Below are 14,761 nucleotides of genomic sequence, written 5' to 3'. Positions count from 1 at the left end.
GCCAGGCTGGGGACAGCTCTGGGACACTCCAGCCGGGCTGGGGACAGCTCTGGGCCAGCCTGGGGACAGCTCTGGGACACTCCAGCTGGGCTGGGGACAGCTCTGGGCCAGCTTGGGGACAGCTCTGGGACACTCCAGCCAGGCTGGGGACAGCTCTGGGCCAGCTTGGGGACAGCTCTGGGACACTCCAGCCAGGCTGGGGACAGCTCTGGGCCAGCTTGGGGACAGCTCTGGGACACTCCAGCCAGGCTGGGGACAGCTCTGGGCCAGCCTGGGGACAGCTCTGGGACACTCCAGCCAGGCTGGGGACAGCTCTGGGCCAGCTTGGGGACAGCTCTGAGCCAGCCCAGCTGGGCTAGGGACAGCTCTGGGACATCCAACCAGGCTGGGGACAGCTCTGGGCCAGCCTGGGGACAGCTCTGGGACACTCCAGCCGGGCTGGGGACAGCTCTGGGACACTCCAGCTGGGCTGGGGACAGCTGGAGCCACCCCAGGACCTTTGGGGAGCAGGGGGGAACGTCTCAAGCTCCTGGGGGATGATGCAGGAGCGCATCCCAACAGCTGCTGGGGATCAGCTGGTGCCCACCACAAATGCCCATTTTCTCTTTGGGAACAGGAACATCGCCGTGCCCACCCCAAATCCTCATTTTCTGTTTGGGAACAGGAACATCGCCGTGCCCACCCCAAATCCCCATTTTCTGTTTGGGAACAGGAACATCGCCGTGCCCACCACAAATCCCCATTTTCTGTTTGGGAACAGGAACATCGCCGTGCCCACCCCAAATCCCCATTTTAGCTTTGGGAACGGGAACATGGCAGTGCCCACCCCAAATCCCCATTTTAGCTTTGGGAATGGGAACATCACAGTGCCCACCCCAAATCCCCATTTTCTCTTTGGGAGCAGGAACATCGCCGTGCCCACCCCAAATCCCCATTTTCTCTTTGGGAACAGGAACACCACGCTTCTCCTCCCGCATTCCAGCTGCCAGCACAGCCCGTGGATTCCAGCCCGGACACCCAATCCCGGGGTAACCGGATAGGGAGAGAACACTGGGAGCTCCCGGCCCCCTCTCCTTGTCTAAAGAGCCAAGAAATCTCCTGCTGCTGCTGCTGCTGCTGCCAAGGGGGAAACGAGAAACCGGGCCAGAGACAAACGGCCACCACCCTCAGATCCCAGTCTGGATTTTCCAACCTCCTGAACTCCTTTTTCCCACCTCCTGAACTCCCTCTTTCCCTCTTTCCAACCTCCTGAACTCCCACTTTCCCTCTTTCCAACCTCCTGAACTCCCTCTTTCCCTCTTTCCAACCTCCTGAACTCTCTCTTTCCCTTTCCAACCTCCTGAACTCCCTCTTTCCCTTTTTTTTCCCACCTCCCGAACTCCTTTTTCTCACCTCCTGAGCTCCCTCTTTCCCTTTTTCCAACCTCCTGATCTCCCTTTTTCTCACGTCCTGAATTCCCTCTTTCCAACCTCCCGAACTCCCTTTCCCTCTTTCCCACCTCCTGAACTCCCTCTTTCCCTCTTTCCCACCTCCTGAACTCCCTCTTTCTCTTTTTCCCACCTCCTGAACTCCCTCTTTCCCTCTTTCCAACCTCCTGAACTTCCTCTTTCCCTTTTTTTTTCCACCTCCCGAACTCCTTTTTCCCACCTCCTGAGCTCCCTCTTTCCCTTTTTCCCACCTCCTGAACTCCCTTTTTCTCACGTCCTGAATTCCCTCTTTCCAATCTCCTGAACTCCCTTTCCCTCTTTCCAACCTCCTGAACTCCCTCTTTCCCACCTCCTGAACTCCCTCTTTCCCTCTTTCCAACCTCCCGAGCTCCCTTTCCCTCTTTCCCACCTCCTGAACTCCCTCTTTCCCTCTTTCCCACCTCCTGAACTCCCTCTTTCCCTCTTTCCCACCTCCTGAACTCCCTCTTTCCCTCTTTCCCACCTCCCGAACTCCCTCTTTCCCACCTCCTGAACTCCCTCTTTCCCCCTGCCTGATCCTTCCCCCTCCAGAGAGGAACCCCAGGCAGCTGAGAGGGTGGAACCGTGCTGGGATTTCCCTGGAATAAATTATACAGAGCGCCCCACAAAATTTCCCTAAAAGAGGACAAATCCAGGAGTTCTTCATCCCAGCAGGAGCATTTCTCGTCTCCTTCCACTAGGAACAGCAGAGGGCTTGGAAAGGCAGGGATTTTTGATCAGGGAATGCAAAGCGGCCGCAAAATAACCTGGGTCAGGCTCTCTGTCGGGCACAAAGGGAGCAGATGAATTTCCACGCCGATATCTTGGCCCTCACATGATTAAAAGCACCGGGAAAATGGGAATCTCCTCTTCCTGGGGGTGCAAAGCTCTCTTTTCTTCGGGCCTGCCAGATAAAGGATCCTCTCTTTCTCATACAAAGGGCTTATGGGCTCAGGGATATCTGTCCCCAGCCTGAGCCTGGGGGCAGGGGAATTTGGGATTGGGATAAGCGCAGGAAAAGCCACGGTCTGGTCCTTTCAACGAGCCCCTGATTCCGTGGGACTGGGCAGGAGAGGATGAAGGGAAATGGAAATTGCAGGATGGCCTTCTCTGTGCCTGGGGCTCATCCCAGGCGTCTCATCCCTGCCTTATTCCGTGCGGATAAATTGCACTTGGGATCATCTGAGTTAATCCCGGGCCCCGGCCCGGCTAACCCAGGCCTGCCTTTGAATCCCAGGCTGCATCCTCCGAGCCCAGTGCTCTCGGAAATCCCTTGTCAGAGGGATAGCTGTCTATTCCACCACAAATTTCCCTCTTTGGAGCAATATCCAGCCCCGTTTCCACTCACATTTCAATATTTTCCCATCCAGCCCCATTTCAGTCACATTTCAATATTTTCCCACCCAGCCCCATACCAGTCACATTTCAATTTTTCCCATTCAGCCCATTTCCAGTTACATTTCAATATTTTCCCATCCAGCCCCATTTCAGTCACATTTCAGTATTTTCCCATCCAGCCCGTTTCCACTCACATTTCAGTATTTTCCCATTCAGTCCCATTTCCACTCACATTTCAGTATTTTCCCATTCAGCCCCATTTCCAGTCAATATTTCAATATTTTCCCACCCAGCCCCATACCAATTAATATTTCAATATTTTCTTTTTCAGCCCCATTTCCAGTCAATATTTCAGTATTTTCACATCCAGCCCCGTACCAAATTTCAATATTTTCCCACCCAGCCCCATTTCCAGTCACCTTTCCATATTTTCCTATTCAGCCACATTTCCAGTCAATATTTCAGTATTTTCACATCCAGCCCTGTACCAAATTTCAATATTTTCCCATTCAGCCCATTTCCAGTCACATTTCAATATTTTCCCATCCAGCCCCATACCAGTCACATTTCAATATTTTCCCATTCAGCCCCATTTCCACTCACATTTCAGTATTTTCCCATTCAGCCCTATTTCCAGTCAACATTTCAATATTTTCCCATTCAGCCCATTTCCAGCCACATTTCAGTATTTTCCCATTCAGCCCTATTTCCAGTCAATATTTCAATATTTTTCCATCCAGCCCCATTTCCACTCACATTTCAATATTTTCCCATCCAGCCCCATACCAGTCACATTTCAATTTTTCCCATTCAGCCCATTTCCAGTTACATTTCAATATTTTCCCATCCAGCCCCATTTCAGTCACATTTCAGTATTTTCCCATCCGGCCCGTTTCCACTCACATTTCAACATTTTCCCATCCAGCCCCATTTCCAGTCAATATTTCAATATTTTCCAATTCAGCCTATTTCCAGTCACATTTCCATATTTTCCCATTCAGCCTATATCCACTCACATTTCAATATTTTCCCATCCAGCCCCGTTTCCAGTCAATATTTCAATATTTTCCCACCCAGCCCCATACCAATTAAAATTTCAATATTTTCTTATTCAGCCCCATTTCCAGTCAATATTTCAGTATTTTCCCATCCAGTCCTGTACCAAATTTCAGTATTTTCCCATCCAGCCCCATTTCCAGTCAATATTTCAGTATTTTCCCATCCAGCCCCGTACCAGATTTCAATATTTTCCCATTCAGCCCATTTCCAGTCACATTTCAATATTTTCCCATCCAGCCCCATTTCCAGTCACATTTCAATATCTTCCCATTCAGCCCCATTTCCACTCACATTTCAATATTTTCCCATTCAGCCCATTTCCACTCACATTTCAGTATTTTCCCACCCAGCCCCATTTCCAGCCACATTTTAACATTTTCCCATTCAGAAACGGGAAATTCAAACCCCCCCAAACTGGGGGGTTTGTACCATTCCAGAGAAGCTGCAAAAATTCCCTCTTTCCTCTGACGCTCCGTGTTTGTTTCCACACTGGAGACACCCACACCCCCCTGGATTGCTGGACTCCTCTCCAACCCCCCAAAGATTTTCCATTCCAAGCGCCCACCTCATTTCTCCTCCTGGTTCCGAATTATTTCGGTTTCCCGTCCTAAATAAAGGGATCCCTCTGAAACCACTGCTGCCCTTCACACAACTCCGTACCCCACGAGCGAACGAGAGTGGAAAAAATGGGATTTGGGGTCCCTCAGGGTGAGGACAAGTCCTGCTCTTTTTCAGTTCCACCTGAGAACAAAGGCGAGCTCGGAAACTCCTTCCCTGCTCCACAGCTCACCCACGCCCTGTGCACGGCACCAGCAGGAATGTCTGCGCGAGATTCCCGAAATTATCCCGCAAATCTCCACCTCTGAGCTCAGATCCATGGCCCAGCCACACCTGGAGGAGCTCCAGGTTGTGCCTAAATCAGCCACCGGGATGAATTCCCAGTGTGCACTCCTTGGGATCAAAGCCCCACCGGAGGGGCTGCCCCGGATCCAGGATGGTTTTGGGAAGTGCTCCAGGTGTTGGAGATCCCTTCACCCCAACCTGGCTGTGGGAATGACCAGGGCTGGGCTCAGGACAGGGCTGCTGTCCATGGATCCATGGATCCTGCCATCTCCATCATCCCATGGATCCATGGATCCTGCACTCTCCATCATCCCAAGGATCCATGGATCCTGCCATCTCCATCGTTCCCACAGGGATCCATGGATCCCACCCTCTCCATCATCCCAAGGATCCATGGATCCTGCCCTCTCCATCATTCCCACGGGGATCCATGGATCCTGCCATCCCCATTGTTCCCACAGGGATCCATGGGTCCTGCCCTCTCCATCATTCCCACAGGTATCCATGGATCCTGCCCTCTCCATCATTCCCACAGATATCTATGGATCCTGTCCTCTCCATCATCCCAAGAATCCATGGATCTTGCCCTCTCCATCATTCCCACAGGGATCCATGGATCCTGCCGTGTGGCTCATCCCAGCTCCTCCAGCACCTTCCGAGAGCTTTGGTGAGCACGGGTCGGGAATTCGGGATGGGCAAGAGGAACTGGGACACCTCCGACGGAGAATTCCCTCAGACGGGAAGCACCAACTTTCCGATCTCGGCCTTGAGGATTCATCCAGCATTTCAGCGCAAATTTTCAGCTCATTACCAAATTAACTCATCGCTCTCCCCGGGGCTGCCCACAGGAATTCCTGACGGCCACAACCACCACAACCACCACAACCACAACAACAACAACCGCGGCGCCAGCTCGCCGCCGCGCTCCGGCGGCATTCCCGCTCCCGGCACGCGGAGAAGGCTGGAGACGGTCACGTACCTGCGGGGAGAGGCCGTTGCTGACGGGGTTCATGTGGTTGGCGGGGGCCGTGGCGTTCATGAAGCTCTCGGAGTAGCTGGAGAAGCCGTGCCGGGCGCCGTAGGCAGAGCCGGAGTCGGCGGCGGCGGCGGCCAGGCCGCCCTGGTGCATGGTGGAGGGCGGCAGCGGCTGCGGCCGGTGCACGGTGCTGCCGCCATCTGCGGGGACACAGGGACACCGATGCTGGGATCCGCCCGGGAAAACCCCGGGAAAACCCCGGGAAAACACCGGGGAAACACCCAGGAAAACACCCAGGAAACACCCCGGGAAAGCACCCAGGAAACACCCAGGAAACACCCAGGAAAACACCGGGGAAACACCCAGGAAAACACCCAGGAAAGCACCCAGGAAACACCCAGGAAAACACTGGGAAAGCGCCCAGGAAACACCCAGGAAAACACCCAGGAAACACCCAGAAAACACCCAGGAAACACCCAGGAAACACCCAGGAAAACACTGGGAAAGCACCCAGGAAACACCCAGGAAACACCGGGAAAGCACCCAGGAAAACACCCAGGAAACACCCAGGAAACACCCAGGAAAACACCCAGGAAAACACTGGAAAAACACCCAGGAAAACACTGGAAAAACACCCAGGAAAACACTGGGAAAACACCCAGGAAAACACTGGGAAAACACCGGGGAAACACCGGGAAAGCACCCAGGAAACACCCAGGAAAACACCCAGGAAAACACCCAGGAAAACACCGGGAAAACCCTGGGAAAGCACCCAGGAAACACCCAGGAAACACCCAGGAAACACCCAGGAAAACACCCAGGAAACACCTGGGAAAACCCCGGGAAAGCACCCAGGAAACACCCAGGAAAACACCGGGAAAACACCCAGGAAAACACTGGGAAAGCACCCAGGAAACACCCAGGAAACACCCAGGAAAGACCCAGGAAAGCACCCAGGAAACACCCAGGAAACACCCAGGAAAACACCAGGAATGGCGGCTCGGCCAACCCGGGACCCAGCAGCTCCACGCTTTTTGTGAAGCTGGGGGGAAATGTCTGGGTTTTCACTTTGTTTTTTCCCACAAAGAGAAACCGTTAATTCCTTGGTAAAGGCCAAAGGAGGGTGGAATTAACTATTCCTTCCATGGGAATATTCCCGCCACTGAATCCTGGAATGGAGATTTACCCGGAATGAGGAATCACCCACAAAACCCCCAATTTACAAGGCAACTGGAATTAACAATATTGCCTCCACTGGAATACTCTCCTCTCTGAACCCCAGAATGGAGATTTACCCAGAATGAGGGATCACTCCCAATTTACAAGGCAACTGGAATTAACAATATTCCTTCCACTGGAATATTCCTGCCTCTCTGAACCCCAGAATGGAGATTTACCCAGAATGAGGGCTCACCCCCAATTTACAAGGCAACTGGAATTAACAATATTCCTTCCACTGGAATACTCTCCTCTCTGAACCCCAGAATGGAGATTTGCCCACAATGAGGGATCACCCCAATTTACAAGGCAACTGGAATTAACAATATTCCCTCCACTGGAATATCCCTGCCTCTCTGAACCCCAGAATGGAGATTTGCCCAGAATGAGGGATCACCCCAATTTACAAGACAACTGGAATTAACAATATTCCCTCCACTGGAATATCCCTGCCTCTGAGCGTCAGAACGGGGATTTGCCGTTCTGAGCCCGAACGAGGGCTCACCCCCAATTTACAAGGCAACTGGAATTAACAATATTCCCTCCACTGGAATATTCCTGCCTCTCTGAACCCCAGAACGGAGATTTGCTCAGAATGAGGGATCACCCCAATTTACAAGGCAACTGAAACTAACAATATTCCTTCCACTGGAATATTCCTGCCTCTCTGAACCCCAGAATGGAGATTTGCCCACAATGAGGGATCACCCCAATTTACAAGGCAACTGGAATTAACAATATTCCCTCCACTGGAATATCCCTGCCTCTCTGAACCCCAGAATGGAGATTTGCCCAGAATGAGGGATCACTCCCAATTTACAAGGCAACTGGAATTAACAATATTCCCTCCACTGGAATATCCCTGCCTCTGAGCCTCGGGACCGGGATTTGCCCAGAACGAGGGGTCCCCCACACAACGCCCAATTTTCTAGGGTGTGCTCCTTGTTCAAAACTCCGGCCACAGGACACGGGGACACAGCAGAAGGGGCGTGGAGCAGAGGAGAAAAATGGAGGAATTTCCACTGACTTGAGGGAAAAACCCGGATTTTCCCAACTAAAGGAAAACCACAGGAGGCTCACAACTGTCCCATCCACGGGCAGGATGTTCCAGACCGGAAAGGCCCAAGAAGAGAATCATGGAATGGTTTGGAAGGGACCCCAAAGCCCATCCCTGCACGAATGCACTCCCACACCCCATCAGGTGTTTCCAAAGAAGGAAAAGGGGGTTCAGTTACACCCCTGACTGTTGTGGAAAAGCACCAGAACTTTCCGTGCTTTGCTCACCGCGGTTGGCCCAGCTCCAGCCCAGGGGCATTGGTTGGGCTTTGGAAATGTTTCTCAAAGCCTGTGGCTGTTTCTGTGGGCAGCCGGGCAAATCATCCCTCCTTGATCGTTGTACGCTTCAGAGGGAGCACAGAGGTGCTCAGGGATTTTTGGGGTGCCTTAGCCAGTGCTGAGTTCTACCTGCACCACATTCGACTTTGATGTATTTTGTTTGACAGGGTTCACTACTTTTGTTATCGTTAAACCCTTTTCTTTCACAAAGCATGTCCAGAGAAGCTTTCTCGCTATTATTGAGCAGCTCTGAGAGGCTGCAGGCCAACCCTCAGGCTTGGTACATCCTCAGGAGGCTCAGGACCCTGCGGCCGTGTGTGAGGCTGTATCACATCCCGCTCCACCCGCGAGGGAGGATCCGACTCTACCACAATCACAACCCATTCCACCCATGCAGGAGGCTCCAGCTGTATCATAATCGCATCCCGCTCCACCCGAGCGCGAGGATACGACAGTATCACATCCTGTTCCACCTGCGCGCAAGGCTACGGCTGTATCACATCCCATTCCACCCGCGAGGGAGGATCCGGCTGTATCACAATCGCGTCCTGTTCCACCTGCACTGGGGGCTCCAGCTGTGTCACAATCACATCCCGTTCCACCCGTGAGGGAGGATCCGACTGTATCACAACCCATTCCACCCATGAGGGAGGCTCCAGCTGTATCACAATCACATCCCATTCCACCCGTGAGGGAGGCTACAACTGTATCACATCCCATTCCACCTGCACTGGGGGCTACGGCTGTATCACAATCAAACCCTGTTGCACCCATGAGGGAAACTCCAGCTGTATCACAATCGCATCCCGTTCCACCTGCACTGGGGGCTCCAGCTGTGTCACAATCACATCCATTCCACCCATGTGGGAAGCTCCAACTGTATCACAATCACACCCCGTTCCACCCGTGAGGGAGGCTCCGACTGTATCACAATCACATCCCATTCCACCCATGTGGGAAGCTCCAGCTGTATCACAATCACATCTATTCCACCCATGTGGGAGGCTCCGACTGTATCACGTCCCATTCCACCCATGAGGGAGGCTCCAGCTGTGTCACAATCACATCCATACCACCCATGAGGGAAGCTCCAGCTGTATCACAATCACATCCCGTTCCACCCGTGAGGGAGGCTACAACTGTATCACATCCCATTCCACCTGCACTGGGGGCTACGGCTGTATCACAATCGCATCCTGCTCCACCCGTGAGGGAAACTCCAACTGTACCACAATCACATCCTGCTCCACCCATGTGGGAGGCTCCAACTGTATCACAGTCACGTCCTATTCCACCCACATGCAAGGCTCCGACTGTATCACAGTCGCATCCCACTCCCCCTGCACGTGAGGCTCCAGTTGTACCACAATCACATCCCGTTCCACCCGTGCGGGAAGCTCCAACTGTATCACAACCCATTCCACCCATGAGGGAGGCTCCAGCTGTATCACAATCACATCCCGTTCCACCCCTGAGGGAGGCTACAACTGTATCACATCCCATTCCACCTGCACTGGGGGCTACGGCTGTATCACAATCGCATCCTGCTCCACCCGTGAGGGAAACTCCAACTGTACCACAATCACATCCTGCTCCACCCATGTGGGAGGCTCCGACTGTATCACAATCGCATCCTGTTCCACCTGCATTGTGAGACTCTGACTGTATCACAATCACATCCCACTCCACCCACACGGGAGGTTCCAACGGTGTCACAATCCTATCCAGCTCCACATGCGTGGGAAGCTCCGACTGTATCACAATCACATCCCATTGCACCCGCATGGGAAGCTCCGATTGTATCATAATCACATCCCATTCCACCCGCATGGGAAGCTCCAAGTGTATCACCATCACATGCAGATCCACCTGCGCGGGAAGCTCCAACTGTATCACAATCCCATCCTGTTCCATCGGCACAGGAGGCTCCAGCTCTATCCCATCCCGTTCCACCCTCACGTCAGGCTCCAGCTCTATCCCATCCCGTTCCACCAGCACAGGAGGCTCCAGCTCTATCCCATCCCGTTCCACCCTCACGGGAGGCTCCAGCTCTATTCCATCCCGTTCCACCCTCACGGGAGGCTCCAGCTCTATCCCATCCCATTCCACCAGCACAGGAGGCTCCAGCTCTATCCCATCCCGTTCCACCTGCACAGGAGGCTCCGGCTCTATCCCATCCCATTCCACCCTCACGGGAGGCTCCAGCTCTATCCCACCCCGTCCCACCCTCACAGGAGGCTCCAGCTCTATCCCATCCTGTTCCACCCTCACGTGGGGCTCCAGCTCTATCCCATCCCGTTCCACCTGCACAGGAGGCTCCAGCTCTATCCCATCCCATTCCAACAGCACAGGAGGCTCCAGCTCTATCCCATCCTGTTCCACCCTCACAGGAGGCTCCAGCTCTATCCCATCCCATTCCACCAGCACAGGATGCTCCAGCTCTATCCCATCCCATTCCAACAGCACAGGAGGCTCCAGCTCTATCCCATCCCGTTCCACCCTCACGTCAGGCTCCAGCTCTATCCCATCCCGTCCCACCCTCACGTCAGGCTCCAGCTCTATCCCATCCCGTTCCACCCTCACGGGAGGCTCCAGCTCTATCCCATCCCGTTCCACCCTCACGGGAGGCTCCAGCTCTATCCCATCCCATTCCAACAGCACAGGAGGCTCCAGCTCTATCCCATCCCGTTCCACCTGCACAGGAGGCTCCAGCTCTATCCCATCCCGTTCCACCCTCACGGGAGGCTCCAGCTCTATCCCATCCCATTCCACCTGCACATGAGGCTCCAGCTCTATCCCATCCCGTTCCACCCTCACGGGAGGCTCCAGCTCTATCCCATCCCGTTCCACCCTCACAGGAGGCTCCAGCTCTATCCCATCCCGTTCCACCCTCACGGGAGGCTCCAGCTCTATCCCATCCCGTTCCACCCTCACGGGAGGCTCCAGCTCTACCCCATCCCCTTCCACCCTCACAGGAGGCTCCAGCTCTATCCCATCCCCTTCCACCCTCACGGGAGGCTCCAGCTCTATCCCATCCCATTCCAACAGCACAGGAGGCTCCAGCTCTATCCCATCCCGTTCCACCCTCACGGGAGGCTCCAGCTCTATCCCATCCTGTTCCACCACCACAGGATGCTCCAGCTCTATCCCATCCCATTCCAATAGCACAGGAGGCTCCAGCTCTATCCCATCCCATTCCACCCTCACGGGAGGCTCCAGCTCTATCCCATCCCGTTCCACCCTCACGGGAGGCTCCAGCTCTATCCCATCCCATTCCACCAGCACAGGAGGCTCCAGCTCTATCCCATCCCGTTCCACCAGCACAGGAGGCTCCAGCTCTATCCCATCCCGTTCCACCCTCACAGGAGGCTCCAGCTCTATCCCATCCCATTCCACCAGCACAGGAGGCTCCAGCTCTATCCCATCCCGTTCCACCAGCACAGGAGGCTCCAGCTCTATCCCATCCCGTTCCACCCTCACGGGAGGCTCCGGCTCTATCCCATCCCGTTCCACCCTCACGGGATGCTCCAGCTCTATCCCATCCCATTCCACCAGCACAGGAGGCTCCAGCTCTATCCCATCCCATTCCACCTGAGTGGGAGGCTCCAGCTCTATCCCATCCCGTTCCAACAGCGCAGGATGCTCCAGCTCTATCCCATCCCGTTCCACCCTCACGGGAGGCTCCAGCTCTATCCCATCCCGTCCCACCCTCACGGGAGGCTCCGGCCCCGCCAGCGCCGCGCAGCCCGGGGCACCGGAGGCGGGGCAGGGAGGGGAAGCGGCGGGGCTCACCTTGGGAGATGGTGGTGGTGGGGTAGGACGAGTCGGGCAGCTGGTACGGGGGCAGCGCCGGCATTCCCGTGGGTGGGAATCCCCCCGGCAGCAGGTGGTTGAAGGCCGCCAGCTGGTTGGCTCCCGCCTGCTTGCGCCAGCGCGCCCGCCGGTTGCTGAACCACACCTGGGGGGACAGAAAACAGCCGAGGGTGACACCTGGGCAATGGGTGACACCTGAGCAATGGGTGACACACCTGGGGGGACAGAAAACAGCCGAGGGTGACACCTGAGCAATGGGTGACACCTGAGCAATGGGTGACACACCTGGGGGGACAGAAAACACCCTACAAGTGACACCTGAGCAATACTTGTGACACCTGGGGGGACAGAAAACAGCCGAGGGTGACACCTGAGCAATGGGTGACACACCTGGGGGGACAGAAAACAGCCGAGGGTGACACCTGAGCAATGAGTGATGCCTGAGGGGACAGAAAACGGCCTACAAGTGACACCTGAGCAATACTTGTGACACCTGGGGGACAGAAAACAGCCAAGAGTGACACCTGAGCAATGGGTGACACCTGAGCAATGACTGCCACACCTGGGGGACAGAAAACAGCCGAGGGTGACACCTGAGCAATGGGTGACACCTGAGCAATGGGTGACACACCTGGGGGGACAGAAAACAGCCGAGGGTGACACCTGAGCAATGGGTGACACCTGAGGGGACAGAAAACAGCCTACAAGTGACACCTGAGCAGTACCTGTGACACCTGGAGGACAGAAAACCTCCCATGGTGACACCTGAGAAAAAGGTGACACCTGAGAAAAGGGTGACACCTGGGGGGACAGGAAACACCCCACAAGTGACACCTGAGCAAGGGGTGACACCTGAGCAATGGGTGACACACCTGGGGGACAGAAAACAGCCGAGGGTGACACCTGAGCAATGCCTGCCACACCTTGGGGACAGAAAACAGCCCGTGGTGACACCTGAGCAATGGGTGACACCTGAGCAATGCCTGCCACACCTGGGGGGACAGAACACAGCCGAGGGTGACACCTGAGCAATGAGTGACACCTGGGCAATGCCTGCCACACCTTGGGGACAGAAAACACCCTGTGGTGACACCTGAGCAATGGGTGACACCTGAGCAATGCCTGCCACACCTTGGGGACAGAACACACCCCACAGGTGACCCCTAAGCTCTGACCCACCCCGCACCTGATGGCAGCACCTTCTGTCCAGCGCCCAGGCCGGGCTCCAGCCGCTCCCGCACCCAGACTCTGAACACGCCGTGGCGAATCCTCGCCTCTTCCTCACCTTCCCTCTCCCCATTTCCCACCTTCCCTCTCCCCATTTCCCACCTTCCCTCTCCCCATTTCCCACCTTCCCTCTCCCCATTTCCCACCTTCCCTCTCCCCATTTCCCACCTTCCCTCTCCCTTGTCTCTCACCTTCCCTCTCCCCATTTCTCACCTTCCCTCTCCCCATTTCCCACCTTCCCTCTCCCTTGTCTCTCACCTTCCCTCTCCCCATTTCCCACCTTTCCTCTCCCCATCTCTCACCTTCCCTCTGCTTGTCCCTCACCTTCCCTCTCCCCGCTGTGACCCCGAGCCCCCGGCCCGTCTCCCCCGGCCTTTCGGGCGCCCGGAGATGCCGCTCCGGGCTGCGGGGGCGCGGACGGGGATGACGGGGCCGGCGTTTTCGGGCAGAGCCCGTCCCGGGGAGATGCTCCCCTGGCCCCTGGGCCGTCCCTCGCCATCCGCCGGAGGACCGAGCGCCGTTAACAGCGGCGCAGCTCGGAGGGGTAAAGAGCCAGATCAGCACCGCGCTCGCCGCGTTAGACCAGCTCAAGGGACGGGACCGGCCCCGCGGGGAGTTCGGGGGGCTCGGCTGCTCCGGCTGTGGCTGTGCGGAGCCGAGCCGGAGCCTCCGCGTTAAGATAAACCCAGCCTAAAGGCCGGGACAAAGCTGGGCTCAGCCCCGCTGCGGCCGCCGGGCTCCAGGGGAGGTTTTGCGAATGCGCGTGGTTGTCCCGGTGTGTTCTGCCTCCTTTCTGCAGGGGTAAAAAAGGGCTTGGCCGGGTGTTTTATCAGGGGAAATTTCTTTTCTGCTGGGCAAGGAGGGCTGCCCTGGTGATTGATCAGCAGAAATCTCCTTTCTGAAGGTAGAAAGGGCTTGTAGAGGCGATTTATCGGGGGAAATCTCCCCTCTGCAGGGTAAAAAGGGCTGCCCAGATGTGTTTTGTCTGCAGAAATCTCCTTTCTGCTCGGCAAAAAGGGCTGCCCAGCTGTTGGATCAGCAGAAATTTCCCTTCTGCAGGGCAAAAAGGGCTTGTACAGGTGTTTTATCAGGGGAAATTTCCCTTCTGCAAGGCAAAAAGGACGGCCCTGCTGATTTATCGGGGGCAATCTCCCTTCTGCAGGGTAAAAAGTGCTGCTCAGATGTGTTTTATCAGCAGAAATTTCCTTTCTGCCAGGCAAAAAGTGCTGCTCTGGTAATTTATCAGGGGAAATTTCCCCTTCTGCAGGGCAAAAAGGGCTGCCCTGGTGATTTATCGGGGGAAATCTCCCCTCTGCAGGGTAAAAAGGGCTGCCCAGCTATTTTATCAGGGGAAACCTCCCCTCTGCAGGGTAAAAAGAGCTTGTACAGATGTTTTATCAGGGGAAATCTCCCCTCTGCAGGGTAAAAAGCGCTCCCCGGGCTGTCTCCTGGGCTGGGTTTCCTTCATCCCATCAGAGAGGGCTCTCAGGCCTGGCTGCGTTTGGGG

General features: G+C 55.3%; 1 protein-coding gene across 1 annotated transcript in view; it reads right to left on the bottom strand.

The window, feature by feature from the left end:
• PAX7 (paired box 7) overlaps positions 1 to 13,753 on the bottom strand; it is a 72,299-nt gene extending 58,546 nt beyond the window's left edge. Inside the window, exons 1-4 of the mRNA XM_058423361.1 lie at positions 13,579 to 13,753; positions 12,492 to 12,520; positions 12,007 to 12,172; positions 5,665 to 5,861 (exon numbers count right to left, since the gene is read on the bottom strand). Of these exons, the coding sequence (XP_058279344.1) occupies positions 5,665 to 5,861; positions 12,007 to 12,172; positions 12,492 to 12,520; positions 13,579 to 13,753 (567 nt within the window). The remainder of the gene's footprint in view (positions 1 to 5,664; positions 5,862 to 12,006; positions 12,173 to 12,491; positions 12,521 to 13,578) is intronic.
• Positions 13,754 to 14,761: the final 1,008 nt, after the last annotated feature.

This window comes from Hirundo rustica, chromosome 22 (assembly GCF_015227805.2).
Source record: "Hirundo rustica isolate bHirRus1 chromosome 22, bHirRus1.pri.v3, whole genome shotgun sequence".
Taxonomy (NCBI): Eukaryota; Metazoa; Chordata; class Aves; order Passeriformes; family Hirundinidae; genus Hirundo; species Hirundo rustica.
Note: the sequence above shows the minus strand (reverse complement) of the source record. Positions and strands in the feature narration are given on the sequence as shown.